We start from the raw sequence: 27,888 nt of genomic DNA on the forward strand, positions 1-27,888 counted from the left end.
TGGTTCCCAAAATTGTTGTAATATTCTACCCAAATATATTCTTTGTGTCCTGTCCTCTCTTTACTATCCGTATACTGCAGATACAAAACAAAAGAGTTATGAAATAGTACTAATAAAATGTCTATAACTGTTATTTAAATAGTCTAAAAAATTCAGACTTAAAATAGCATAGCTTTAAAGTCTGTATAAACAGTGGGAAAACAGAGGGAGTTGCTTGTTTTTTTTTTACTGCAAAATGATTGGATGTATTAAAGTAGGCATTTCATTCAGAAAGCTCGGGAAAAGGGTTTCTGAAGAGTTATTACAAACTAACAGCCTCCTCCTCCTCACCCATTCTGTTCTCAAAACTCACAGATAGAGGACACTTTTTAATTTTCCACCACAAAACTAGCAATGTAAGCTAACAAAATCAATATGGTTAGTTTTGATTTCATGTGTACTTTAAATAGAAAAATAAAAAATAAAAGCTCTTTATAAAATAAAAAATAAATAAATAATACATAAATGAATATTGACAAATATGTAAAAAATATTTTTTTTAAATAAATTAAATTAAAATAAATAAAAAAATACAAAAATTAATAAAATAAATGCTCACAGCGAAAAGCAGTTGTTATTGGGATTTCCAAAAAAGATGTGCTCTTCTAAAACACTTGCATGAATCTCACCTAGCATTGAGGTGAGTTTAGGCAGGAGGTCCGCCTGCACCATCTTGCTGCGGAGGCTGGTATCAAAAGACAGATTGAGGAGCAGGCGAAGAGTGACATTCAGCAGATCTTCATGTTCACAGGGCACCAGTTTGGCCAGCTTCTCCACTGTATCTACTTCAGCCTATCAAACAAGGACACATATAGTTGAAGTTAAAATTATTATTAAATTATTATTATTTTCTTCAAATATTTCCCAAATTATGTCCTATAATATTTTTCCTTCCGGAGAAAAAAAAATATTTGTTTTATTTTGACTAGAATAAAAGCAGTTTTTTTTTTTTTACACAATTTTGAGGTTAATATTATTAGCCCCCTAAAGCAATAGTTTTTCGATTATCTACAGAATGCCTTGTTAACCTAATTAACCTAGCCCTAAGCCTTTAAATGTCACTTGCTCAATACTAGTAACTAGATAAAAATATCTAAAATATTATGTACTGTCATTATGGAAAGATAAAATAAGTTAGTAATTAAAAGTTATTAGTTAGTTATTAAAAATAGTTATTTAAACTATTATGTTTAGAAATGTGTTGAATTGAATTGTGATTAATTGAAGAAAAAAAAATCTGACTTCAACTGTACAACTGTGATGGACAAATGTCAGAGCCTGATCCAGGGTCAGTCAGTCAGTTTCTCCAAGTCATGTGCCAGTGGCTTTTGCTTGTTAACACATCTGTTTTCTCCAGCTGTGGTCAAACACAGCCACAGACGGTCAGCTCGGCAGAAACGTGATCCCCATTAAAGCCATTGTTCACAGCCTGGAACTAGTTTTCAAATAAAGCCTTCAACGTTGATATCTGCCAACATCCACAACCTCGAATTCGCAGTCAACGTCAAACAACACCAGTACATTATTGCAAACTTCATCTCCTGCAGACGAAAAGTGTTAAAACTAATCATATAAAAGTGTGTGGTATTATATGGCATTTGTCAAAGTTAGCTACCTTGACAAAAGTGTTTAATGTAGAAGATTAGCTGATTCATGAATCCAAATAAATGATTGCAGAGATAACCCTGGTTCTAGGGTTAAGTGTGTGATTGGTTGCAGGTGGAGGAAGTGTGGGATAAGTGGTCGACTATGCGGTGCAGCTAAACATAAAGTCTTGAAGTAGTACAGAACATTAAATAAGCAACAAATTATGAGAACAGGTGTGGCTGATTTAGGATAAAGAGCAATAATAAGAAAGTAACAACCATGGTGGTATAGCCTTGTGGGATTGAACCTGCAACCTTTCGGTCCACAATAATTGAGCAGTTTTTGTTGGTATCAGTCCATGTGTGTATGTTTTAAGAACATCTATATGCAAGCATGCTAGTGTAACAGAGGCCAGCAAGTGAGATACGATGCAGGTAAAAACCACACTCTGACCTCTAAAAGTGCTCTAGTGACAGGTGCTCTAGGGTCAATAGTCTTTAGCCTCCTTGTTAGATCAACTGACTCCCATACAAAAAATTGCTAGTTCAATCCCAGCTCAGAGCGGGTTGATGTGCAGTAAAACCGGTGGGTTACACATGGGGGCTCGTCCGGGATGGGAGCGAGGTTTAGGGAGTGAGTGTAACAGAGGCCAGCTAGCGAGGTGCTATGCAGATAAACCTCACTCCTCTGACCTCTAAAGGTGCTCTAGTGACAGATGCTAGTTACACTAGAAAAAGTTACCATAAAAATAATTAAGTCAGTTCAAAGCCCCTAGGTGGAGAACTAGAAGAGTCAGAAAGATATGATTTATGATATATAATTGTTGAATAAAAACAGTAACAGATGAGATGACATTCTTTGCACTTTTGTTCTTAGGGGTTGGTGTTAGTGTGTGTGTTTGAGACTGAAATCTGTTTAACAACATGGGTATGACTGGTATTATAAGAAAGAGGTGAATTATGAGGACATAGATGTTCTCATTTCTCAAAAAGCTTATAAATCACTAGGGGTGTCACGATTTCGATTTTTAATTGAAATCAATCGAAATTTTTGCTCAATTTCGATTATCGAATCAAAAAATAGAATCGTCGATGCTGCCACGCCCCCATGTCACGTCAGCTTGGCTTGCCATCGGGAAAAAAACAGGCTTGTTGAAGTGCTTGTTAAACTGCAGAAGCAGGAGACCCGTCGACAGAACTTAAACCCTCTCCTTTTTCAATGAAGTCGTCGGTGTGTAAGTATTTTGGATTTCCAGTGAGTTATGTTGACAACGTTCGTGTTGTTGACAAAAAAAAAAACACAGTTTTGCAAGCTCTGCTATGTACGTATTACGTACGGCTCGTCCACCAGCATCGCGATCCTCCGTCCCCCCGCCCCCGTTGCAAATCTGCTCGCGAACAGTACACACTCAGGCCCTGTTTACACTGTCTTTGTTTTTAAATGGCATTTTAGAACGACAACGATTTGACATTCACAGTGGCGTGTAGCATTTCTGAGCAAATTTTTCTTGCCTTTATTCATTTACTGTATGATTTGTTTATGGGTAAAACAAAGACCATCCAGGTCAGGTAGTTTAAACGGTAGGCTACAAATAATTAATTGGTCATTAATTAATTAATTATTCATAATCGAAAATCGAATTGAATCGTGACTTTAGAATCGAAAATGTAATCGAATCGAGGATTTGGAGGATCGTGACACCCTTATAAATCACAGATATAGTTTTTTTTGTTTTTCGAAAAGTAAAACTGTACACAGTTTCCTGTGAGTGTTGGGCTGAGGGTGGGTGATAGAAAATACAGTTTGTACAGTATAAAAACAATAGAACCTATAGAATGTCCCCACAATTCACAAACACAAATCTGTGTGTAGGTATACTGTCATGACGATTTTCTGAGTTTTATATTCAATATTTTTCGCTATACTTATATTTTTATAGTGTTGTTTAGTTCAGTGTTTCTCAACCATGTTCCAGGAGGACCGACAGCTCTGGATATTTTCCTTGTCTCACTAACCAAACACACCTGATTCAGATCATCAGCTCATTAGCAGAGGATGAAAGAACTTTTAATCATGGACTGCTGAATGTCCTGCCTGTGCAACATGTTTACCTTCGGGTACTAATAAAAAGCATAAAGAATGAATATTTCTCACCATGTCATTCTTATTCTCTAAGAAGATGCTGAGTTTTTTGAGGAAGGACACCACCAGCACCAGAAGCTCCTCGCTATCTCTGTCTAGCGTTTTCACCAGAAGGTGGACAATGTTCTTGTTCCTCATCTTCAGCTCTGTGCGAGTGTCCTCAGACAGATTCAGAAGCAGGTACAGAGCCACTGAGAAAACAGCATACACTTTAAAGGACCATGAAACCCCCCTTTTTCAGTTCAAGTCTACCTATTTTTCAAAAAATGCTTCAAGATGGGCATCCATGCTCCGAGCAGCACTGTGAGCAGAGTGATGAGTGGACATGGCCGAAAGTGCAGGAAAAAAAATGTGGAGCGAACTGTCAGTTGGCTGACAAAATGAGACACAAACCATAAGGAGACCCACGATTTAATATTTTAAAAGTTAAAATGTCAAGAAATAAACAGTAAGTAATTTAACGCTCTGCTATATTTGTCATTCTTGGTTTCATATACGCATAACAACAATTTGTTCTATCATTATAAAGATAATCATGTTTATATAAACACTATAAATGAGGAGGACTTCTCGCCTTCTCTATCCCCGGGTCTGAATGCAGACACAGTGGATAGCAATGCAGTCTCTTGCCCTGTCTATTCCAACAATTAACCCTGCCAGTAATTTGGAGGATTTTAAACATGTGCAGACACAGCACCACAGATAAAAGCGATGTGTCTCAATGGTAACGAACTCCACTGATAAAAGACAAAGTCTGCCATTCTCCAATTCTCTAAAGAAATTAGATATTAAAAGCCGTTAATACTGCCGGCAGATACAGTGCTTTTTCATAGTGTATATACAGTACATGTTTAAAATGTACAAACTTATTTTTTTATCCAATGACAATGCATTTAACTGATCAAAACTAACATTAAAGATTAGGGATAAACTGATAAATTTTTTTTGGCTGATAATGATACTAAAATCTTTTGTCCGATTCCAATACTGATACCGATATTGCATTCAGTACTAGATATTTTTTTTTCTCTCCAATGAATTAGTTTTACTGAACATGGATTAAATCTATTAAACATGAAATTTTCCAACATTTTTAGAGAGGCACAAGTTAAGATAAAAAAAAAAAGTTAACAATATGACAATCTTCACAAGTGATTTTTCTATAAGTAGCACTGTTGCTATATGTAAATTCTACATTAAGTTAATCCAGAAAAATATTCACTCACTAAACTACAGTCAGTATCTTTTATTGTGAAAGGCTTTTAGCCCAAACTAAGCAATGATTTTGTGCCAGCACATTGTGCACACCAGTTGCTTTGATGATGCATATCTGACATTATGTACATATTAGACTTATGTCTTATATTTTGTACAGATTATATTTATTTTTAAGTGATTTTGCTTCGAAGAAAAACATTGATGTTGGCTTATTTCATATTGCAGATAGCTTTAAATTAATGCAATATCAACCAATAAATATCAGCAGCGGATACATCGGGGCATCCCTAATAATGACTCTAAAAATGTTACAATATTGTATAAGTTACTTCTTTCAAAAACATTTATGAAAACATTAACACCACCATTTTATACAAGATATAAAACTTAATATTAATATTATCTGAATGCTTGTTTTTGTTTCACGTAAGTACTTCTTTAAAAAAAACAGTGTCCAATTGCTGAAACTGAATGGTAAAGTAATTGAATTGTATGGTAACTGTAAAGACCACTGGAGCCTGTCTAGAAAAAACACAACTTTAAGCTGTAAACCGAACTTGTTCTTTGAGGGTACATGGGTAACAACATACCTCTTAAAAGCTGCTCCTGTTTCGTCAGCAGTCCATGATACTTCTTCAGGGCTTTCTCATACTCTTTCTTCAGGTTCTGATTGTCTGGGTCATCATCCCGTTCAGAAAGTCAAGGACCTTGTTTATTAAACGCTTATGTTCAGAGCAGTAATTAAAGGGCAACATTTTAATTAAAACAACAGCTATGCCCCCCCGACCTTCTGCTTGACTTTACTTTTACCCTTTCTCTGACATCCTGTCGCTCTTTCACCCACGACCCCTCATACACGGAAAAGGATATCAGCCTTCTTTTTCTTCTGCAGTTCATCCTGCCATAGGTCATAGCGCTTCAGCTCATGCTCAATTATGCTCATGCACAGAGCGCCAATCTTGTAGTGAGTGATCAGACCGTGGAACTGCGAGAAACTGATTAAAAAAAACATGTTTGTCTAACCTTCACCATTCAGCCAACCATGCCAAAATTAATCCTCAACTCAAATCAAACACAATCGTTCACTGAGAGTGTGATGAATGTTTCGCAGAATAACATCAGCATGGCAGAGATTCAAATAAGATTCTGGCCTTCACATTTACTTACATTCTTATTTTTTATAAGAGTTCTTACAGCAGCTGACGTGTGGTGTTTTGATAAGAGTATTTAGTATTATGATTATCAGTAGGAAATATGTTCTTCTAATGGCTCACTGCCTTTGTTGTATCTCAGCTCGGTGCAAAACACCCTTCAAATTGAAGAGTGAGTTTTGGCAGGAGACTGCAAATGTGTAGCTCGTGTACCTGGAGAAGCAGAAGAAGATGTAGATGATGGTGGTTGCCAAATCCACACTCTGCTTCCAGTCCTCCCTCAAGACCCGGGCCAGCGCGCCCAGAGCCGTCTCTGTGGGAGAGCCGACAAAACACTAAATGCTTTCATTGCTCTTGAAAAGTCTCATGTTGTGAATACAAAGTGACAACAGCTTGAAATATGCGACTGCTTGTGAATATGGGCAGTATGCTCTGATTCGTGAGAGCTGATGGGAAAAGAATGAACATACTTGCAAGTGAAGAAATGCATTGTGGGTAAAGCTAAACTGCATTTTGGTTGAGGGCAAATAGTTGGAGAATAGTTGGAAAACAAATATGGGTTAAGTTACAAAGAGGACAAAATGTTAGAGCACATGAGGGAAAGTGGGAATTTATTCAAATATACTTTTTTATATGCAGTTGAAGTCGGAATTATTAGCCCCCGCTGAAGTATTAGCCTCCTGTTTATTTTTTTCCCCAATTTCTGTTTAATGGAGAGAAGATTTTTTCAGCACATTTCTAATCATAATATATTAATAACTCATTTCTAATAACTGAGTTATTTTATCTTTGCCATGATGACAGTAAATAATATTTGACTAGATATTTTTCAAGACACTTCTATACAGCTTAAAGTGATTGTATAACGATGGCTTGTTCTGTAGACTACTGAAAAATTAAATAGCTTAAAGGGGCTAATAATTTTGACCTTAAAAATGGTGTTTAAAAAATGTTAAACTGTTTTTATTCTAGCCGAAATTATACAAATAAGACTCTCTCCAGAAGAAAAATTATTATCAGACATACTGCGAAAATCTCTTTGCTCTGTTAAACACAATTTCGGAAATATTTAAAAAATTAAAAAATAAATAAATGGGGGGCTCATAGTTCTGACTTAAACTGTATACTTATGTATACTTATTTATGTGTGTGTGTGTGTGTGTGTGTGTGTGTGGGTTTATATACCGGTAAAAAGTTTGGAGTCAGTTTTTTTTTTCATGTTTTTCTTTTTAAAGAAAACTATTCTGTTCATCAAGACGGCATTTATTAAATGTATTTTTTTTAAATACTTTTTTAAAATTACAATTTTGAATAACTGCATATTGTATGTAGATTCAAATTAAATTATTACTACAGTCATTATTGTTTTTTGTTACTATTAAAAATAAAAAACTAACATTAATACTGATATTAATAATAACAATATTAAATAATATAAAAGTGATTTCTTAAGGATTATGTGACTGGAGTAATGAAGCTGAAAACATAAAAAAATGATTAAATTATAAACTACTTTTGAACAGTTATTTTATAGTGCAATAACATTTCACAATTTTACAATTTGTTCTGTATTTTTGATTAAAATTTAACTGACTATTTAACTGCCATAACTTCAGTATTCCTTTTCTGATGCTTCAGAACTTATTTACAATGTACAAAAAACATTATTTTATATTTATATTTTAATTATAACTATAATATTTATACTTTATACTTATCTAAAAAATATCTACATTTTATAAGTAAGATGGTCTTTCTACTTCACAGTTCCACTTTTAATTTATTATACTTTCTTTGTGATCATTTGTAACATTTAAAATTGTTTCTATGTCAAATTATTTTCTGATATGGGGCAAAACATTACTTCTTATTATCTATGTTGAAATTTTTAATACTGCTTGATTGTTTAATGCTCAAAATTATAATTTATTTTAAATAAATTATTTGCAACATCTTTTGACATACCCTTGTAATGTATGTAGCTTCTTGTACATTTTGTATGACAAGAGGTTAAGGAAACAGTGACAGGTTTTTAATTTCGGGGGAAACTATCCTTTGATAACAGTCGTTAGAGCACCTTTGTTCAAAGGCACAGTAAAAGTACAAAAAAAAACTAAAGAACTAAAACTGTACAGTATTTTTTTTAAAAACTGTGTACAATAAGGCTGCATGATTAATCGAAAAAAGGTCACGATCTTGATTTGACCCTACACACAATCTCAATTCTGCTTTTCTACGATTCAGCCAATTATATTTTCAAGGTCGGGAGAGAAAACTAAAGGCTGTTGCACAAGTCTTCACATTGTTTTATGGTGTTAAAAGAGTCACATACTGTTTTTATAAGGTATAATTCACCCAAAAATGTCATTTCTGTCTTCATGTAATGACGTATTTGCGGCTATGAAATCACACCTGAGCTGAGTGTTTACCAGAGAGAATGCACACGCCCGCCCACTAATGAAGTCTGCTTAAGTGAACAGAATCTGCATAGGCTGTGAATAACATGTAATAAAGTTGTAAAAGGACTTTCCATATTTAAAAAAAAATGTCCATATGTTTAAGAAATAACAATAAAAATAGCCAACTCATTAACCTTTATAGTAACAGAACCATGAGAAAATTGTGATCTTATTTTAGACAAAATCGCGCAGCCCTAGTGTACAATGAAGTACAATTCTCCTCAAACATTGAATAATAAAATTAAACTTAATAGGATATGCATATTACTTTTAGCAGACTATTAAGCCCAAAACTCAAGTCTTTACAAAGAAATATTTTGTTTCAAATGTCTTAAATATTACTAAATTATGGGAGGTGCAAACCACAATTTAAACTCCAGTAAGCATGTTAAAAACAATAATAATTGAAATAAAAAATGACAGATAGATAATATAATGTGTCTCAAATTCATGGTGTGTGTTGCACCGTTCTGCAGCAACTCCTCCAGGTTGTCAGGATTACGGGCCAAATGAAGTATAAGTGTAGCTCCTCTGATCTTTTCAGGGATGTCTTCATACAGGAGCTCAACATAGTCATCTATGTTATTAATGTTGGCCTCCTCGTCCAACTACAGGACACAAAATATAAAGTAAAGCATCCATTAAGTCAAAAATGTGCCAATAACTGAGACAATAAAACCATAAAATGCTTTAATATGCTAATTTAACAGGAGTGACAAATGCATCTTGTTTCTGCTATACCTCCATGCCCTCAAAAGGAGTCAGATCTCTTGGCTTGATTTGTTTCTTCTCTTTCTTTTCTGAGTAAACAAAACATAATTAATCAGCATGTGAAGTACCAAATGATAAACAATTTTTGTCCATTTCTTTACCAGCAGATCTTTTGCGGTTCTGCAGGTAGAACAATAGCTGTTCCACCTCAGGAAGTCTGGAGGGGGAAATGAGTCTACATTCCTCCACGACCTTTCTTGCTAACGATGCAATGTCCGTGTTAGAGTTCAGGCTTTTCAGACGGATTCTGCAAATCAAAATAATGCAATTGAGTTTCATGACATTCTACCAAAATGATTTTACACTGTCACACATAGTGTATCTGGTGAAACACTGTACTGTACACTGTTTATATATATTACAGGTATATATTTATATACAGGGTGATTCAAAAAGAATACCACAATTTTTAGGTTGATGTCACTCAAGTGTCTGGAGGGGGCCGATGGATCGGATTTCTGCTTTCCATCTGTTCCAGCATGAATCAACGTTTATCTTTTTTCCTCATAACTTTATTAATATAATTATTTGAATAAGTATTTAACTTTGAAATGGTTTTGACTAATAAATAATTTAATAAATAACACACTGCTTAATGTAAGAATGTTCAGTGGCCTTGCTCCTCTCTTTGTCTGTCTATTTTAACTTTATTTTCAGGAGCCAAAAAACTAGGGTCTTGGAGATCTCGAGTGCAACTGAAGGGCTTAATGAATGAAAATGTCAGGGTTCTGCCACTTTGGTCTTGTAAATTCTTGTTTTGGTGGCAGAGCTCTGACACTACTCCTCCATGTCTGGTCCTGTTTCTGTCTCTGTGTGCGCGCGCGCGCCGTCGTGGGTGTACGCAGAGTGTGCGCGCTGCCACTTGATGTGGCCGCGCACGCTCTGCGTCCCTCAGACGCGCGTGCTCTTGTACTAGTGTTTGTGTTTGTTCTGTCAGCAGCGCGCTGCTTTATTCTCGGCGCCTCCGTCTAGTTGGTTTCAGTTTTGGTTGGCGCTGAGATGAAGCATGCGCGTTGCTTATGTGTGAGCGCACGGTAAGGTGTTTATCTATCGTGTGCTCGTGTCTTGCGTCTCTTGTCAAAGCACGTGGCTTGGTGTTTACATTGTGGTCACGTGCTTTTGTCGTGTGTTTCAGTGTTGTTTGTTGTCATGAACATGCGGTTAATGAGTTCTCTCATTGGCTGCATGTTCTTGTCCTGTTAAGTGAGCGCATGGCTTGTGTGTCTCTCTGTGTCATGCGCTCTCCCGTCTATTGTCTTGTCCCACCCTCCTTGTTAACCCATTATTAGTTAATTGTGTTCACCTGTTTGTGTTAATTTTCTACAGTTTATATACCCCTCACATTTGCTGTCCTGTGCCAGTTCGTCATCACTTGTTGTTGTTTGAACCCTTGTCTTGTCATGTTTCCAGTCCTGTTCCTGACCATCCAGCCCAGTGAAGTTTGTATGTGTATGTATTTGTTTTGTTAATGTTTTCCCCCTCGGGGTAGTTTATTTTGCATTTTATTTTACTTTTATTATTTAATAAAATCCCATTTCCCTGCATTTGAGTCCTCGCTCCTTTTACCCCATTTCCCATCACCAACCCTGACAGAAAACAACTGTTTTCCTATTTGTATACTTATTTGTTAATACTGTCTAAAGTGATTTTGATATTATTATTATTATGTTTTAGTTCTGTTTTAAGTCATTTTCTTTTTTATTCAAGATAGACTTTGTGTAGTAATACAGCAGCCTGAATGCTGTTTACACCAGTTTTTTACTAGTTTGATAAGGCTGCTGAGAGATTGAAGAAACAACCATGGGTTTTTATAACAGATTGTTTCTTACGTGTGTATATGCATCCGATGGGTCAGTTCTTCAGGTCTGAGACCAGCTGATAGTTGTCTAAGGGCAACTTGACCCAAGCCTCCAGTGCATGCAGATATGACCCCGAATTGACGTACATATTTAGAAATCTATGTTTTAACTATTTGAAACCTGTTCCCTGAATCACACCCTTTCTGGTTATGTGTAGAGTATAATTGTTATTGATTTGTGATTGTAAGCAGAGCAGCCTAGGAACTCATCGCTAGTGTTGAAGCTGGCTTCTGCTGATGAAACGGCAAACTATCTTCAGTAAACTTGTATTTTATTTTTTATTTTAATATTTAGTTGAATCTCTGACTCTGGCTCTTCTCCGTCTGACAGACTGCTCATTCTTTGGGTTAAAACTGTAAATTATTCCCAGGGTCATCTTAAACATCTATTAACTTGTTTTCTACTGAAAAAAACTTGAAGTACTCTTCACTTTGATTAATAACCCAAGGTTTCATCATGTTCCTTTGAATAAAAACAGATTTTCAAAGTTGTGCTTTTTGAATCACCCTATATAATTCTAAACTATTAATATTATTATTATTATAACAAATATTCTTACATCTTCTGGCACTCCTTGCGTTCTCCCAGCATTGGGTCTCCCATCTCACCCAAGATCGTGGCTTCCACTTCATACTGGACAACCAGGGCTTTTTCTGTGGGGTGGACATCTAAACTACCACCCTTATATTTCCTGAACACAAAACAGTACAGACCATTTATTTTGTTATGCATTTTTCCAACTTGAATTCAATTTATATTTTTATTTACCTGCGAAGGATGCTTTGTACAGTGTACAGAAATTTGTTTATTATTAAGTTTTTTCATAAGATTTAAATACAACAATATTTACCATAACATCCTTCAAAGTACCTTTTACATGGTTATATTCTTTATTAAAATAGAGTAAACATTATGCCCTATTAAGGGTGCGACAGTTGTCAGTGGTTAGCACTGTCGCCTTACTGCAAGAAGGTCACTGGTTCGAGTCCCGGGTGAGCCAGTTAGCATTTCTGTGTGGAGTTTACATGTTCTCCCCATGTTCGTGTGGGTTTACCCCACAGTCCAAAAACATGTAGTATAGGTGAATTTAACAAAACAAACGAATTGGTTGTAGTGTACGTGTGTTAATAAGTGCGTATGGATGTTTCCCAGTCGCTGGTTTGCAGCTGGAAGGGCATTTACTGTGAAACATATGCAGGATAAGTTGGCGATTTATTCCGCTGTGATGACCCCTGATGAATAAAGGCACTAAGACGAAGGAAAATGGATGAATTATGCTGGGCTGTATTGCCGTCACAACAATACATTTTAATTAATGTATTTAGTTTGTAAATATTTTACTTATTTAATGAAGCCGTAATTAGACTTTAATCAAAATGAAGCTGAATTTGAAGGAGCGGAAAGAATATGTCGACAGTTTGCAGTGACACATACATACAGCAAATATTAATGTAACATCATCTTACAAAACAACGTTGACAGAAATTTGTGGTGTTTTATACCATGTAAACTTATTATAAATTATTTTAATGAAGCTATTAACATTATGATGACTATTGTGAAGGTTTTGTTTATAATTATGATTATTAATCATTAGTATGCCCATATTAACATATTTCCTTCACATAAATATAAACTGAATTCTGAGATAAGTTGAATATTTTTACAGTTATGAATAAACAATCGAATGCAATGTGTTACAAGTTTGTAAGCACTATTTTCAGATTTTGTAGTGTTTCATCGTGTGTTAAACGTTGTGTTTATATTTTAATGAACCTAATAATATAACGATGACTGCGGTGACGTAAATTTCCTTCATTATGATGATCATATACACATAACGTTAAACTGAATACCAGAAAGCCAATGACATATTTTCACATACACAGAGAGAGAGAATATCAATATGTTACATCCTAGAAACAATATTTACAGGCATGTTGGTTGTTTTCTGCTGTGTTAAGATTAAGCTTGATCGTTAAAGCTAATGATATTATCAGACAAAGCTCGCAACGACTCACACAAAAGCCTCACCGTTTTAAATATCTGGCGTCGTCCGCTTGCATTGCCGGCTGAATAATAAGTAAATAAAGCTGCGCGGCTGATTTCTGTCAGATGTTTTGATGTTGTTGGTCTAATGTCTGCACTGCTTCATCGTTTCTGTTCTGACAGGATGCTGATGTTTGTGTTGCTATGGGTGTGTACTGTGTTTCCGTGAAAGAGGGCAGAAGAAGAAATACGCATACAAACTTTTTAGCGCCACCTGTACATATGGAGGTACGTAACGTTAACGCTCAATTGAAATGCATGAGCTTTACATCTTACTGTAGGTCTCAAACTGGATTCCTGGAGGGCCGCAGCTCTGCAAAGCTTTGCTCCAACCCTGATCAAACACAGCTAATCCAACTAACGAAGGTGTTCAAGAGGAGACTATTAAGCAGGTGTGAGTTGGAGCAGGTTGGAGCTAAACCATGCAGAGCTGCGCCCCTCCACAAATTGAGTTTGAGACCATTGCATTACATAGTTTAATATCTTTTCTTAAACACCTATATAGGTTTCGTACAATTGCTGAACTAAAACAGTTAAAGTCAAAATGTCAAAAGGTAAAGTAATTTTTTTCAACATTAGAAATGTAGGTGATTTACATTTTTACCCAATAGACTATATGTTGTTTTTAATCCTTAGGGGAAATAAATATATACATCTACATGTAGGCTAATAGTTTTATATTCATTCAATTTTTTGTTTTTCTAATGTTTCTAATTTGCTGAGCTAAAAATCTCCATTTAGTTAACATACAGTTTTAATATCTGTTTCCACATAAATATTTGTTATAATTGCTTTTTTATATACTTTGCCAGCATTACATACTAGCAAAATATATAGTACAATAATTATATATTTATTTATGTTTCCATATTTTCAGATTTATGAAGAAAAAAAAAACAAGTATAGTTTACAACTCTTTAATGTTTTTCTAACATTAGGAAAACATTATTTCTGGAAATTTTCTGAGCATTTAAAATGTCCAAATTTAACAAACAAAAAAGCAAGTGCTTAGAAAAGAGTCTATTTCCCCATTTTTTAATGTAACTTCAATGTTTCTAATATTTAAATGGAGAAAATCCAGCTAAAATGTTCCACAAAAAATGCCTAAATAACAATTAGAGAGTATTATTAAAGACCAGATAACTCTGAACAAACATTCAATGTAACTAAAAGAACATTTGTTCTTGTTGGCAGCATATGTAAACAACATTTCAAGTAACTACTAAAACAGTTGTCTAACAGGGCACTGTAAAAACTGCTGGGTTCCACACTTTCCTTAATATTGTCCTAACACAAGTTAATTAAGTTAACTCAATCATTTGTACAAATTTAAGTGGATTGAACATAAACCAATTAAGTTGTACCAAAAAACCCTCAAGAATTGCCTTGTTTCTACAAATTTTAAATAAGTAGTTCTAGCAAGCAGCCAAATATATTTTTGAGCATACTATGATGAATCATCTCCAATACCTTCATAGCTTTTAATTCCATTTATTTTAAACTAAACAGTATTTAGCCATTAGGATTGTCCCCCATATTAACACAGCTTTTTGTAGTCCTACTTTGTAAGATCAACATTATTTATAAACAGTCTCCTCTAATTGCATTGAGCATGCATTTCTAAATTAAGCACTGGTACAGTTTTGGTTGACTGAAGATCACACACACTGAGGTGATGATCATTTGGCAATTGATTACAAACTGCAATCATATGAGTAACACATGACCCATGCGCTGAGATGACTTAAAATAAGAGGACTGATATCAAATCCATTATCTTATTCTTATCTCTCAGCTTTTTAATTATTTACATCAAAATTTTCATTTTATCAATTCAGCTTTTCCAATGGTGACAGTAGATGCATGCAAACAATAAGCAGCGACATCATGTTCAGATTACATTTGTCTTTGATCTTTCCTCACCACATTCAATTTACCACTGATGCAGTGTGTATACAAACATGAGAAGACAGTGCTAAGAATAGCCACTACATGAGCCGCTTGTCACTAGCCGTGAATGAATGCACGACCTCCTGGTTCATGTGCTGATATGCACTAATATGCCATTCTAGATGTCTGTGGAACTTAGGAGAAGGGGCTTCTTCTGGAAATGGAGAAGGTGGTACCACCCCTCTTCTGAAGCAATCTCACCCTACCATTTCTCACTGGGCGAAAAGCAGGTGATCTGATAAGATGTGGTAGTTTTAAGCACTCTGCTGAGAAAAGAACATCCCATCGGTCAGTAACCAGAGGCCTCCTACAGATATAGCAGCAGCACTGCGGTGTCTTCAGCACTTCTTCCAGAGCCACACATACTCCAACTTCAGTTTGTTTGGGCCACAAGATTCAGCATGTCTGATTCCACCTCTATTATGGAGTTTAGTGGGACTCATCAAGCCTTCAGAAACCGCTGGGCGAAGACGGATGATGAGATGTGCAAGCACAGCATGTCTTTTCACTTGCACAAAACTTTGAGGAAGGAGTTCTTTGCCAGCTACCTATATCTTCTGGAGCAGATTCCTCTGGGTAAGGACTGCTTATCAATTATGAGCTTTCCTGATATTCACTGAAAAATCCAGCTGGAAATACTGAGTTGCTTCAGTGCAAATTTCCAATAATTATTCAGTCTGTGTTTAATAATGTTCATAAAACATGCACATGTGTCCCTAAAGCTTTTTAAAAATTAATGCAGTTTATTTGTCAATGAGAGCTTATTGATGTGACTATTTTAAGCATTATTGCATAACTCTGTATGTTTCTATAGACTTGTGCATTTTCTGTCTACCAGATAACTTCTATTATCAAAAGCCTAACTTTGAATAACATAAATTATATCAATTTATTTCATTAAAAAGGTTTGTATGTGCATTTAGAGACACTTTGTCTTATAAATATTAACTTAAAGATTGTTGACTCTCTCTTTAATCATACATTCAATTTGTCATCTAGTTTTTACTCTACTAAGTTAAATAAGCATTTGCATAAAACATCTATTTTCTTTATTATTTGTAATTCCAGTCATAAATATTTAAATTTTGTGTCTCTACATTGAACAACTGTTACATTATACATAAAAAATCTGTTATAAGCACTGAGAGAATAAACGTCACTTTGTTTTGTCACTTGAAGCTGGAAGGTGTTGAGGATTCAACTGTACTAGCTCTTCTCTCATTAATATGTGTAAAATATTTAGGATACATTAACATTAAATTAATTAATTAATCAACTCTGGTTTTGTGATGTGTGAGTGAATTGCCTATTCACTTTTTAAAAACAATAATATGATGAAAAGCCTTTAATCCTGTTTTTAGACATGTCATATGGTATCTGATATAAGATTTGCATTTTAAGCCAAAGCGAAAATAGTGAAAAATGTCAGCTCTGTTATTGTTAACTCTGTTACTGGTTTTAAAAAGTCTAACAATAATTTAAACCACAATCAGAGTCAAATGTTCCCTCTTACATGTTTCCATAACTGTCAACATTGGGATGTGTAAAAAAAGGCTATCGACTGTTGAGGACTGCAAACAGGGCCGGATAGGCAAAAACCTTTATAGATATCCAGTCCTTTGTAACAGTGGTCACACAAAAATAAAAATAAAATATGTACACCTACTGTACATAAGTAACCCAAACAGTATTGTATGTCTTAACACTAAAAAAAATTATTATTATTATTCATATGAAGATCGAACTTGGGTCAGTGGCATCAAAACGCAACATGCTGACCACTGGACCACAATGGCGCTGTTATGCTGGTGTGTTTGGAATAAAAAATAAGTATTGCACTGGTACCTGCAGAACTCTTTTAACCACAGTGTTACTTTCTATCGATGGCTTAGTCTTTTTATCCTCTTTTTAGACTTCTGATCAAGTTATGTCAGATTTAGGTTTAGCATAGTGTAAATTAAACATTTGTTTTATATTATTCCACTTTAATGGAAAATGCTTGAAATCTACCCACAAATTTGGATTGAGTCAGATATTCACACTGCATATTTTACATTCCAAAAAACAAGTGATGAAATAAAAAGGAACATTTAGTCAATTAGCAGACGCTTCTGTCCAAAGTGACTAACAACTGAAGTAACTGTACACAATAACACACAACAAGAGCTAATTATACAATGTAACTGTTGGTACTCAGAGAAATAAGTGCTAGAATAGGGATATTTCCACATGTGGTTTGTCAAGCCCACTCACCTGTGTGAAGCACACTTAATAAATTCATGAAGTTTTTTTTTAATCTTTTTATCTGACATATGTAGTGATTATAAGAAAGTGTCTAGTGCAAATGTGCAAGTGTTAGTTAAAGTGTCAGAGAGATGAATGGAAGTGTTTTCTACAAGTGGTTTGTCAAGCCCACTCACCTGTGTAAAGCATACTTAATAAATTCATGAAGTTTTTTTCTTTTTATCTGAGATATGTAGTGCTTATAAGAAAGTGTCTGGTGCAAATGTGCAAGTGTTAGTTAAAGTGTCAGAGGGATGAAAGGGAGTGTTTTTTACAAGTGGTTTGTCAAGCCCACTCACCTGTGTGAGGCACACTCAAAATTGCATAATGTTTTCAGGTTGTTGTCTGGCGTGGTAGGGGGAGAGGAGAGGGCGTCCTGGTCCACTCCTCTAATAATAGAATAGAATAAAAATAAAATAGACATTGCATTAACAGCAATGACAACCAACATCAAAAAAAGCCATGATGGTGGTAAAGTTTGTGAAATACTTTGTGAACAATATAATGCTCTCTTTAAAACAATCGTTAATTTAATACGATTGTTTTTAAATATTGAGGATTGCTGACAGTAAGTGATGATTGTTGGCTTGTATTTTCACATGTCCACACAGTTATTTAAAATGTGAGTAGTGTAAACTGTGGAAGTGATTAATCCAATCTGTCAATGTTACTGAGAGATAGTGGTCAGTCAGTTCTGAAGCCAGATTTCTATTAACAGCTTCAGTCACACTTATTTGTAATATAAATGATAAGCTATTTAAATAAGCAACAAAAACATTACAATGCAGGGCAGGTAAAAATGGATGACATAATCATATAAAACAAACATTCACTTAAATGTTTAAATATACAGTACTTGATATCATTAAGGATCAACTGGTTATTTATGGAGAAAAGAAATAAAAGTTGAACCCTAGACTTGATTGTACTTATTTGCATTGTGCACTGTAAAAATACTTGCATTTTTAATTCACAAGTGTTTTACATTTATTTAAGGTTATTAAATGCATTATAAGGGCCTTGAGTTTCTACTCTGTTAACTTTTAATGCTGAGAATTCAAGTTTAACAAAGTGACTGTTTTGACTTTTTAGTAGTTTGAAAAAGCCATAATGTATAAGAAATAATGTCTAGAAAATTAGGTGTATCACTTTAGTTTAGGTATAACCATTTATGATGTTACCAAACTATTAACTAACACTAGCTTAACAAACAACTAATTATCTGTTTAATAATAGTGAGTAAGGTAGAGGTTGAGTTTAAGTTTTGGGTAGGATTGGGGATACAGGATAAGATCATGCTTTATAACTGCTAAAAAGCTGTTAATATCTTATTAATATGTGCGTAATTAGCCAGTTAACATAGTAATAAGTTGACCTAAACTAAAGTGTTACCAAAATAAGTCTGTAAAATAAGTCTGCTGGCCATTTATTACAAGGTTTTTGTACCGCAATTTACAACACCAACCCATACAATATATCACTTTAAACTTTAAACACTTTTAAAAAATGTTAATAAAAGTCACTTTTTAAAAAAACTTTTCAAGGGTAAAGGTTGTTGAAAGAAAGGTCAAGGTCCCATGAGACAATTCTAAATGTGTCTCTCTCTCTCTGTGTGTGTGTGTGTGTGTGTGTGTGTGTGTGTGTGTGTGTGTGTGTGTGTGTGTGTGTGTGTGTGTGGGGGAGGGGGGGAATAATAATAATAACAAGAATGACAAAATATGGAAAACTGTTATAATTTACAAATATTTTTACATTTACTTTTTGAGAATAAAAAGTAACCCAACTTTGTCTATTGCAGAACACTTCTATTTTGCATGAATTTATTTATAGTCCACATTTGTAAGTCTGCCTAATGATCTGATTAGCTAGCTTGCAATAACGTTAGCTATTAACATGCTGAAACTAACATTGTATTAACTAACATTAAATTAAAATAACATTATTTCAGTGTTTATTTTCTTTTTCCAGGGCTATGTGAAACATTATGGTAACTTTAAATTCCCTTTTTAATTACAACAAAGCTACATTAATGCAATGCAAAAAAATTACATTAATGTCTGTTTTGGCTTTTATTGCAAAATATTTAATAATCCTAACATGTCATATTACTGTTGCCCTTCTACAAGAATGACAAGTGTTAAGCTATACAGAGTGTGAACAAAAAATATACAGGACTAAAATAAAACTGTCCACAAGGAAACACTGCCCGGTGTTACTATTTTTGACTTTGGACTACTGAACTAGTGGTTCACATGACAAACCCTGGTCACAGTTTCGGTATCACAATCCACTCACCCTGCCAGTTCTCTCACCTATAACACTTCAGCAAGATCTTCCCACTAATTATCTGATGATCTGATGCTTGCTTCAAATTTCCAAGCATGCATTGACCTGATGACTTGTATGTATGTCCTTTAAATGACCAGCTCTTTAAGGGAGCAGATGTTCCAGCTGGATTTAAGCTGACATTTAGCTTATGTTGACAGAAAGTGAATTGCTTCAAACCATCTAAACCTTTAAATGGGCCAGCAGTAAAGTATTTCTTGGTGCTGTAATACAACACTGTCAATACCATCTTGGCATTTTAGTCCAGTTTGCTGAAAAAAAGGGTTTCAAAACTGGGATCTCAGAAGTTCAGATGTTTTACCTCATTATCACTTGATGCTATTCCAAGAACACCTTAATACCTTTCCCAGAACAACTAAAGATTCAATGGTGTTGTGTAATGTAAATTAGAATACACAAATGCATGCTTGGAAACTTCAACACTCAACTATACACATTCTCTTGAGATGATATGGCTTTGAGCTGACCATTATATTTATAAATGTTCGATGATTTTATGTTTGATTTCCAATAACTATTGGTTCATTACATCAGCTAATACCTAAAAATATATATATATTTCACATTCAGACAAGAACACAGTCATTAACAATCCCTGTTCACAATGATTAAGCTAATTAGAACAGTGTATTTGCAACATTCTGTCTGTGTTTGATATCATTATCTTAACTTTTAGCTTGTATTATCTGACCTGTTTGCCTTTGCTTCATCTGTAATAGTCTTTTGTTGCTGTTATTTATTGCTTTTTGGATATATATAAATATATATATATATATATGTATAATGTATTTGGGATAAACCTAACTGTTGTGGTAAAAAACTTCTGAATTGTTTAAACCAAAATTTGGATAAATTACGGCAATCCCAATGGTTGGGTTAAATTTTCAGAGTCAGTTTTCAGAATCAATTACAGAAAATGTTTTTTCTCAATATTTAACCGAAACTTGAGTTAAACAACACAGCATTTTTAAAGTGTGTTGTCATGAAAATGAACAGTCAAAATGATTACAGGATTTTTTAATTGGATGTCATGTAAATAAATCAGAATTCAAACTTCCAAAAAACTATTGTCCAATATGATGTAAATGTCTTTACGTTTCTTGGCCTACAGTGAAACTCTATGCCTTGACCTGTGAGTACATTAAAGGGGAGAAGCAGTTTTACTACAGAGCACAGAACTTCTACAAGGACGTCCCGCCATCTGAAGAGGGCATGATGGGAGATTTTGTGGAAATATCAGACATTGACCTTGAAGGCTCAAGACAGTTCCTGAAGAAGTTTGTTGTATGAACTGTTTCCTAATAATTTTATAATGAATTATTTAGATAATTTTGAATAGGAATAAGAATAAGCAACATAGACTCTAAAATTTGAGTTTTAAAAATAAATGTTATTTTAAAACTTCAAATGGGAACAACTTTTGCCAATATATAAAATCTATAAAAAAAACATGGCATGTTGTAATATTAACATATCAGTATCATTATATCATTAGAAAAATTGTCTGCGCTTATGATGGGCCTGATATTTACAAATTTTATAAATGTAAATATTTGATAATATCATATATATATATATATATATATATATATATATATATATATATATATATATATATATATATATATATATATATATATATGATATCATCAAATATTTGCATTTTAAAAATTTGTAAATATCAGACCCATCATAAGCGCAAACAACCTTTGCTTATTGGAGTCTTCAGTTGCATTTAGACTTTTATATATACCTTTAGATAGCAAGTCCTGAAGATCAGAATAGCCATAGGTTCCCTATAACATGTGAAACATGAGCTTAATTAACACATCCAAGCTGCCAATCGCATTTGCTTCATAAATAGTGATCAGCTGTTCTCCTTGAAAAAGTTAACAACCATGAACCCAGACTTGAAGCCTTTAGTTTTACATCTTATCCAAAATATCTTTACAAAATGTTAATTGATTTGGTTGTGTTTTCTTGTTGCAACAATTGCTGAAGATTCTTTATAAAAATTTACAACATGTTTTAAAAAAAGCAATGGAACTTTATAAGTTATTATTGAACATTTAAAAAAAACTTGAATTCCAATGAGTTACTATTGAAGTCAGAATTATTAGCCCCCTGTTTAATTTTTATTCCCAATTTCTGTTTAACAGAGAGAAGATTTTTTTCAACACACAAAAATTCAAAGGGGGTTTAATAACTCTGATTTCAACTGTACCTTTAGATAACAAGTCCTGAAGATCAGAATAGCCATAGGTTCTCTATAACATGTGAAACATGAGCTTAATTAACACATCCAAGCTGCCAATCGCATTTGTTTCATAAATAGTGATCAGCTGTTCTCCTTGTAAAGTCAAAGACCATGAACCTAGAATCTCTACAGTAACTTACTGGGAGCAGTTTTCCAATAATTTACTGTAAATCAGTGATTTTCACAATGTAACCAAAATACAGAAAAAAAATGTTAACAGTGTATCTAAAAAAATCTGAATATTTTTAAATGCCATTCTAAAAGTTTTGAAGTGCCCATGACAACAATATCTTGCATGTTCATTATTATTATGTACAGTAATATTGAATATTGGCACGTCTATTTCTAACAGGGTCCAGGAAAGGCTGGCACAAAGTGTGCGCTAGACTGTGGCTGTGGAATCGGCAGAGTGTCTAAAGGGGTTCTGTTCCCTGTGTTTGAATCAATGGAGATGTTAGACATGATGGAGGAGTTCATCCTCCATGCTCACGAATGTTACCTTGGGGATTATGCAGACAGAGTGGAGTCCTACTACCTGTACAATCTGCAGGAATTCACTCCCCCCAGAAAGAAATACGATGTCATCTGGATGCAGTGGGTTGCCTGTGAGTAGATGGATTCGTTATTATTTTATGGATTCATTTATCTTTTACAATGAGGCAGTTGAATGATTGATACTGATTGGCTGATGATCAATTATTTTCAGATATAAACACAGCTGAAGTAGTTCTAGATGTAAACACAGATGAATTACAGTTAAAAGCAGGTTTTGACCAAATTGCATTTCTTTTTCACTACACCAAATGATTTCAGTTATTTCACAGTCTACAAAAGTCATTAAATCCAAACAAAAAACAAAATGCTTTAGATGAGATACTTAAAAACACTGAAAAGGCATCGTAATCCACTGCAGTTAGATGCCAAAACATTAAAAGGTTCTTGAAATACACCATCTGAGCAATGTCTTTACTTGTCATCAGTGTAAGAAAGAGTACTGAAAATCATACTCAAGTAAAAGTACCATTACTTGCCCAAAAATGTAGGCAAATAGAATAAAAGTATCTGCTGTAAACATTACTCAAATTATGAGTAAACAGCTCCTAAAATGACTAAAAAGTGCTTAAATAGCCCTTTTAAAAGTACTCAATAGTATTGAGGGTTACGATGTGAAATGTTGATGCATTTACATTTCTGTATGTGTGTGAAAACGAAACATTCTGTATGTAATTTTGTGATTGTTTCAAGGCCATTTCATGATTATACAGTAGAAACCTTCATCATAATCATCCATCTCTCATTCTTACATGTAATGACTTTGTGTCTTCTTAGACACTTTTAATGCTTCCACACTGTACGTTTGTTGCATTTACGAAGCGTCCATGACATGAGGTTGTTCTGTATGATGCACTTTTTTGCAATTTGATTGGTAGGAAATCACAAAACTGATCGTTCTACTTAGCCAATCAAATATATAAAAGTAAAAATTTAAGTATGCAGGGTCAAGGAAAATAATGAAGTAAAATGACTATTACAGCAATAAAATTTACTCAAATGCACATTTTTATAGCTACTTAGTAAAGTAAAATTCCTGAGAAAAACTACTCTATTACAGTAATTTGAATATTTGTAATTTATTACTTTATACCTCAGGCAAAAATGTTTGAATATTTGATCGCACACTGTTCAATTATTGGAAAATAATGCACTTTTGGATTGGATTCTGACTTAATTAATATTGTAAGGTGTGCAATTGTTTTCAGATAAACGCATCTTGACCACATATCATATCATACCACAGAAGAGTTGATGTTATTAGGTTTGGTAACCATAAGAAAAAGCATTGAATCCAGTGAAATATTTCACACCTGAGGTCTAACAACCACATTATTTTCTTATGATTCAATGGCACACTGTCAGTTTTTCCTTGTCTTAAATATTCTGCAATGATGATTAGCTTGCATTTACTGTTTTCTGCCTACCTACTTTTACTTATTTTAGTAGCTCTCTTTTCCCATTTGGTGTAACGCGAGCAGCTGTATGCTGGACAGATTCTTGTGTTGCAGTATACAGTTTCATCTCCCTCACTGCTGTCTGTGTGTATATTTGACACCGGTGACAGAGATATCTACATGATACCATTTAAAACCATATAAAGACTTCTGAAAGTGCATGAATGATTGCATTCCTATGACTGACAGTGATGACAGTTTTAAAGACATAGATCATTAGATCATACACACACATTTTTTGAAAGGAGGAATGCAATAAAGAATGACAGGAGTATATGAAGATAAAAGAGGTTTCCAGGTATCAAAAAAGTCTTAATTTAGTGAGTGATTATTAGTAAATATGTCCTGGTTAAATAATTTTTTTTTTATATTATGTCCTGTTTAATTGTACACTCAAAAAAAAAAAGAAAGAAAAAAACAACAACTTTGTAACCTTTTGATTTTATTTAATTTGTCCATTTTTTTAAATGTATGTTTTCAGATTTTTAAATCATTTTAAATGTGTTAGAATCGAATACCATTAGATTTAATCAGTAAAAATATATGAATATGGTATAAATACATTCAGAACATATATTTTATGCGATTGGTTTATTTATGTCACAATCACCAGCGATCTGGCAGATTCTACAAACTCGCCGGTATATGGACTACAAGTTAAGTCATGCACCGCTTACTCACACCTGTTCCGGTTTTCCTGCGAACACACAGCTGAAGCTGTTCAAAATTGGTTACATGGATTTTAAAAACAGCGTACGCGCACACACACACACACACACACACACACACACACACCAGTGCTGAGTCTTTTTATACTGTTACTATGAACATTATGACACAGTTTCCTTTGCCTTGTCTAGCCGGTTTGACCCTCGCTTTGTTTGTTTATGTTGTCTGCTGCCTGCCTGTTTTGACCATTCACCTGTGGATTTGACTACAATTCTGGATTTCCTGTGTTGACCATTGCTTGCCTGACCATCTTTGTTTAAAAAACCTGCGCTTGGTTCTGCACTTCCGTTGTTAGCATCCCATACAAATTACAACTTAACATTCAAGGTCATTGAATGCAGCTCCATACTCCACACATAGATGAAATGATAAGAAGCATTTAAAACACATTTGATGTATTCATATTATTACCTAAATCTTGTTCTTATTTGTTTCATTCATGTTTAGCTAACAAATATCAAGCACATGAAGTTTATTAGTTTAATTATGTTAAAAGTATGTAATCCAAATGGAAGGAAATTTTATATGCATATATGCTATTTGTTAGGCCTAAATATTTTTGAGTGTATTTTTATCATGCAGTTTAAACATAATTTACCAAAGACAGATGCCAAAAAAATTGTCCTTTTGTCAATAAACAGTTTTATCATCAAAAAAAAAAAAAGTCTTGATAGGCATATTTAAAGCAATAATTATTAATAAGATGACATTTTAGTTGAAGACTATTGTCACATAACCGGACACTGACAACTGAGTTATTATACGAGAATGGCCAGGAAGGTAATGATCACAATCAGGAGTAAATGGTAACATGCAGGCAAATCCAGAAGATAGTAAATAAGCAGGCGAGTGGTCGATCCTGGCGGCTAACAACATAAACAAAACAAAGTAAAGGTCAATCAAGGCAAGGCAAGACAAGACTCAGCAATTGGTGTTTGTGTCTGTGCAGCAATCCGTTCTGAACAGCTTGTGTGTGTGTGTGTTAGCAATCAGCAGAAAACTGGAACAGGTGTGTGTGGTGCATAGCAGGATTTGTAGTCCATATGTGAAATTGAATGATTCCCAGCGATCTACAAGCCTGGATTGCTGGTGATTGTGACAATTATCATTTTAACTTTATACTTTATGCCTTACTTGGTTTTACTCATTTGTCAATTTATTTTTACAATTACAAATATAATAAAATGGATAACAATCATGTTTTTATTTAATATATTGTAATGATCAGAATAATTAAATAGTTTTAGTTGTAAATAAAATGATCTGTTATGATGAATGAGATAATATTATTACACCCATTTTACACAAAAAAATATTATATTAAATAAAAATTCAAGTACAGTCTTTACTTGCATTAAATACACTCAAAAAATATTTTTGCTGCTTGTTCAAACCATATATATTTTTAAATGAACTGAATCAACACAATTCTTTGTTTTTTGAAGGGCACAACTTAATCTTTTATGTTAAATCCACTTCAATTTGTAAAATCAATTAAGTTAGCATATTCAGTTTGTGTTGGGACCCTCAATTGTGTGGCACTTTTAACAGTGTTTTGCTTTTTTCAGGTCATCTTACTGACAAGGACCTGATGGAGTTTTTAATGCGCGCTAAGGAGAGCTTGAGGCCCAACGGTGTGATCATCATTAAGGACAATATGGCGCGGCAGGGCTGTAAACTGGACCCCATTGACAGCAGCATCATTCGCCACTTGGACATCATGAAGGGCATCATTCAGAGAGCAGGCCTCAACATCCTGGACGTGGAAAAGCAGGAAGGCTTTCCTGAGGCCATTGTTCCTGTATGGATGATTGCCATGCGCTGAAAAAAGCATGTATGTTTAGAAGAAGCAGAGAAGGTTTCTACATGTACTTATGTATAGAATTACATAGTATGTTTTATTCCATTTTTTATGTTTTTCAAGTAGCATTCTGACTGCTTTCACTGTTTATTATCAACTCAATTTACTGTCAAAAAAGTACAAGAGCTGTCACTGAGCAAATTTACTTAAGTTACATAAAAAGGGTTAAATCGTTGTTTACATCATTAAAATTGTCTAAAAGTAATTACTACTAGTAATTACTCAATAAGTATTTATTACTTGATTCTGTAGTTAATTAAAATCTGTATAAATATCAACGCATAAACAATAGAAATAAAAAAAAATTCATTCTTTAAATTTGAGGTTTAATTTAGCTATGTTTAATGTTTCATACTGACACCGTACGTTGTTTGTTGTATCTTACGCATGTTCAGCTGTTAGACAAATGTAACCTTTAGTCAAAAAATCGAGTTAAGCAAAAATATCTGAATGCTGAATTCATACAGAACTGTTAATTTATGGCAAGTTCATTATAACTAATTGCACCCAGCACTGGTACTTACAGTAAACACAAGTGCATTTTCATTGCTGGAATAACAAGCAATCACAATTAAAATTATAGAAGTACTCGTGTAAAAGTACAAATAATTCATTCAAAAAGTTTTACCCAGTGAGATCAAATCAATTAACAGTTATCACTGAATAAATAATCTGTAATGTGATGGGGAAGCTGACAACGGAGTGCGGATCCAAATGCAGGATTTACTATGAGAATGGTCAAGCAAGCAATGGTCAATACAGTAACAAACAGATGTATACAGATAATAGGTGGTAGATAAACAGGCAAATGGTCAGTTTAGGCAGGCAGCAGACAGGAATAGACAAACAAACAAGGTGAGCGTCAAAACACGGCAAAGCAAAGAAAACGCATTGTGATGTCACAAATGCAGTAAACAAGACTCAACACTGAAGCATGAGTGTGTGTGCAGTTTTTAAAGTCCATCTAATCAGTCCTTGAAAATTCTCTGGCTATGTGTGTGCGAAATCAGCGGAATCCAGAACAGGTGTGTATGAGCGGTGCATGACTGAACCTGTAGTTCATATACCAGCGGATTTCTAATTCTGTTTTGATCTGCATGTTTACCAGCGATCTGTCAGGATTAGATTGCTGGTGATTGTGACAAAATCAGAGATCTATGCAAAAACTAACTTTCAGC

General features: G+C 34.1%; 2 protein-coding genes and 1 long non-coding RNA gene across 12 annotated transcripts in view; 1 reads left to right on the top strand and 2 right to left on the bottom strand.

The window, feature by feature from the left end:
• Positions 1-13,388, bottom strand: part of kifap3a (kinesin-associated protein 3a) — a 34,032-nt gene extending 20,644 nt beyond the window's left edge. The window contains 10 exon segments of the mRNA NM_001004644.1: positions 669-831; positions 3,781-3,959; positions 5,577-5,675; positions 5,857-5,981; positions 6,351-6,450; positions 9,063-9,204; positions 9,338-9,396; positions 9,469-9,614; positions 11,786-11,917; positions 13,261-13,388. Of these exon segments, the coding sequence (NP_001004644.1) occupies positions 669-831; positions 3,781-3,959; positions 5,577-5,675; positions 5,857-5,981; positions 6,351-6,450; positions 9,063-9,204; positions 9,338-9,396; positions 9,469-9,614; positions 11,786-11,917; positions 13,261-13,292 (1,177 nt within the window). The 5' untranslated portion in view covers positions 13,293-13,388.
• A 2,140-nt stretch (positions 13,389-15,528) lies between these two features.
• Positions 15,529-26,674, top strand: ntmt2 (N-terminal Xaa-Pro-Lys N-methyltransferase). The gene is given in 4 exon segments (NM_001202453.1): positions 15,529-15,801; positions 20,966-21,138; positions 22,464-22,716; positions 26,418-26,674. Coding segments are annotated over 4 exon segments (858 nt in total). The 5' UTR covers positions 15,529-15,626.
• Positions 16,752-27,888, bottom strand: part of LOC103909331 (uncharacterized) — a 79,632-nt gene continuing 68,495 nt past the window's right edge. For 4 of the 10 annotated variants that reach the window (XR_015518643.1, XR_015518639.1, XR_015518647.1 and 1 more), the window contains exon 7: positions 26,281-26,670. This is a non-coding gene — a long non-coding RNA (uncharacterized LOC103909331). Of the gene's footprint in view, positions 16,888-17,807; positions 17,898-21,607; positions 21,651-22,610; positions 22,715-26,280; positions 26,671-27,888 lie in introns of those variants that run through there. The other 6 variants (XR_015518650.1, XR_015518638.1, XR_015518646.1 and 3 more) reach the window with 5 other exon arrangements.

The sequence above is a fragment of the Danio rerio genome, chromosome 20 (assembly GCF_052040795.2).
Source record: "Danio rerio strain M-AB ecotype USA chromosome 20, GRCz13ab, whole genome shotgun sequence".
Classification (NCBI taxonomy): domain Eukaryota; kingdom Metazoa; phylum Chordata; class Actinopteri; order Cypriniformes; family Danionidae; genus Danio; species Danio rerio.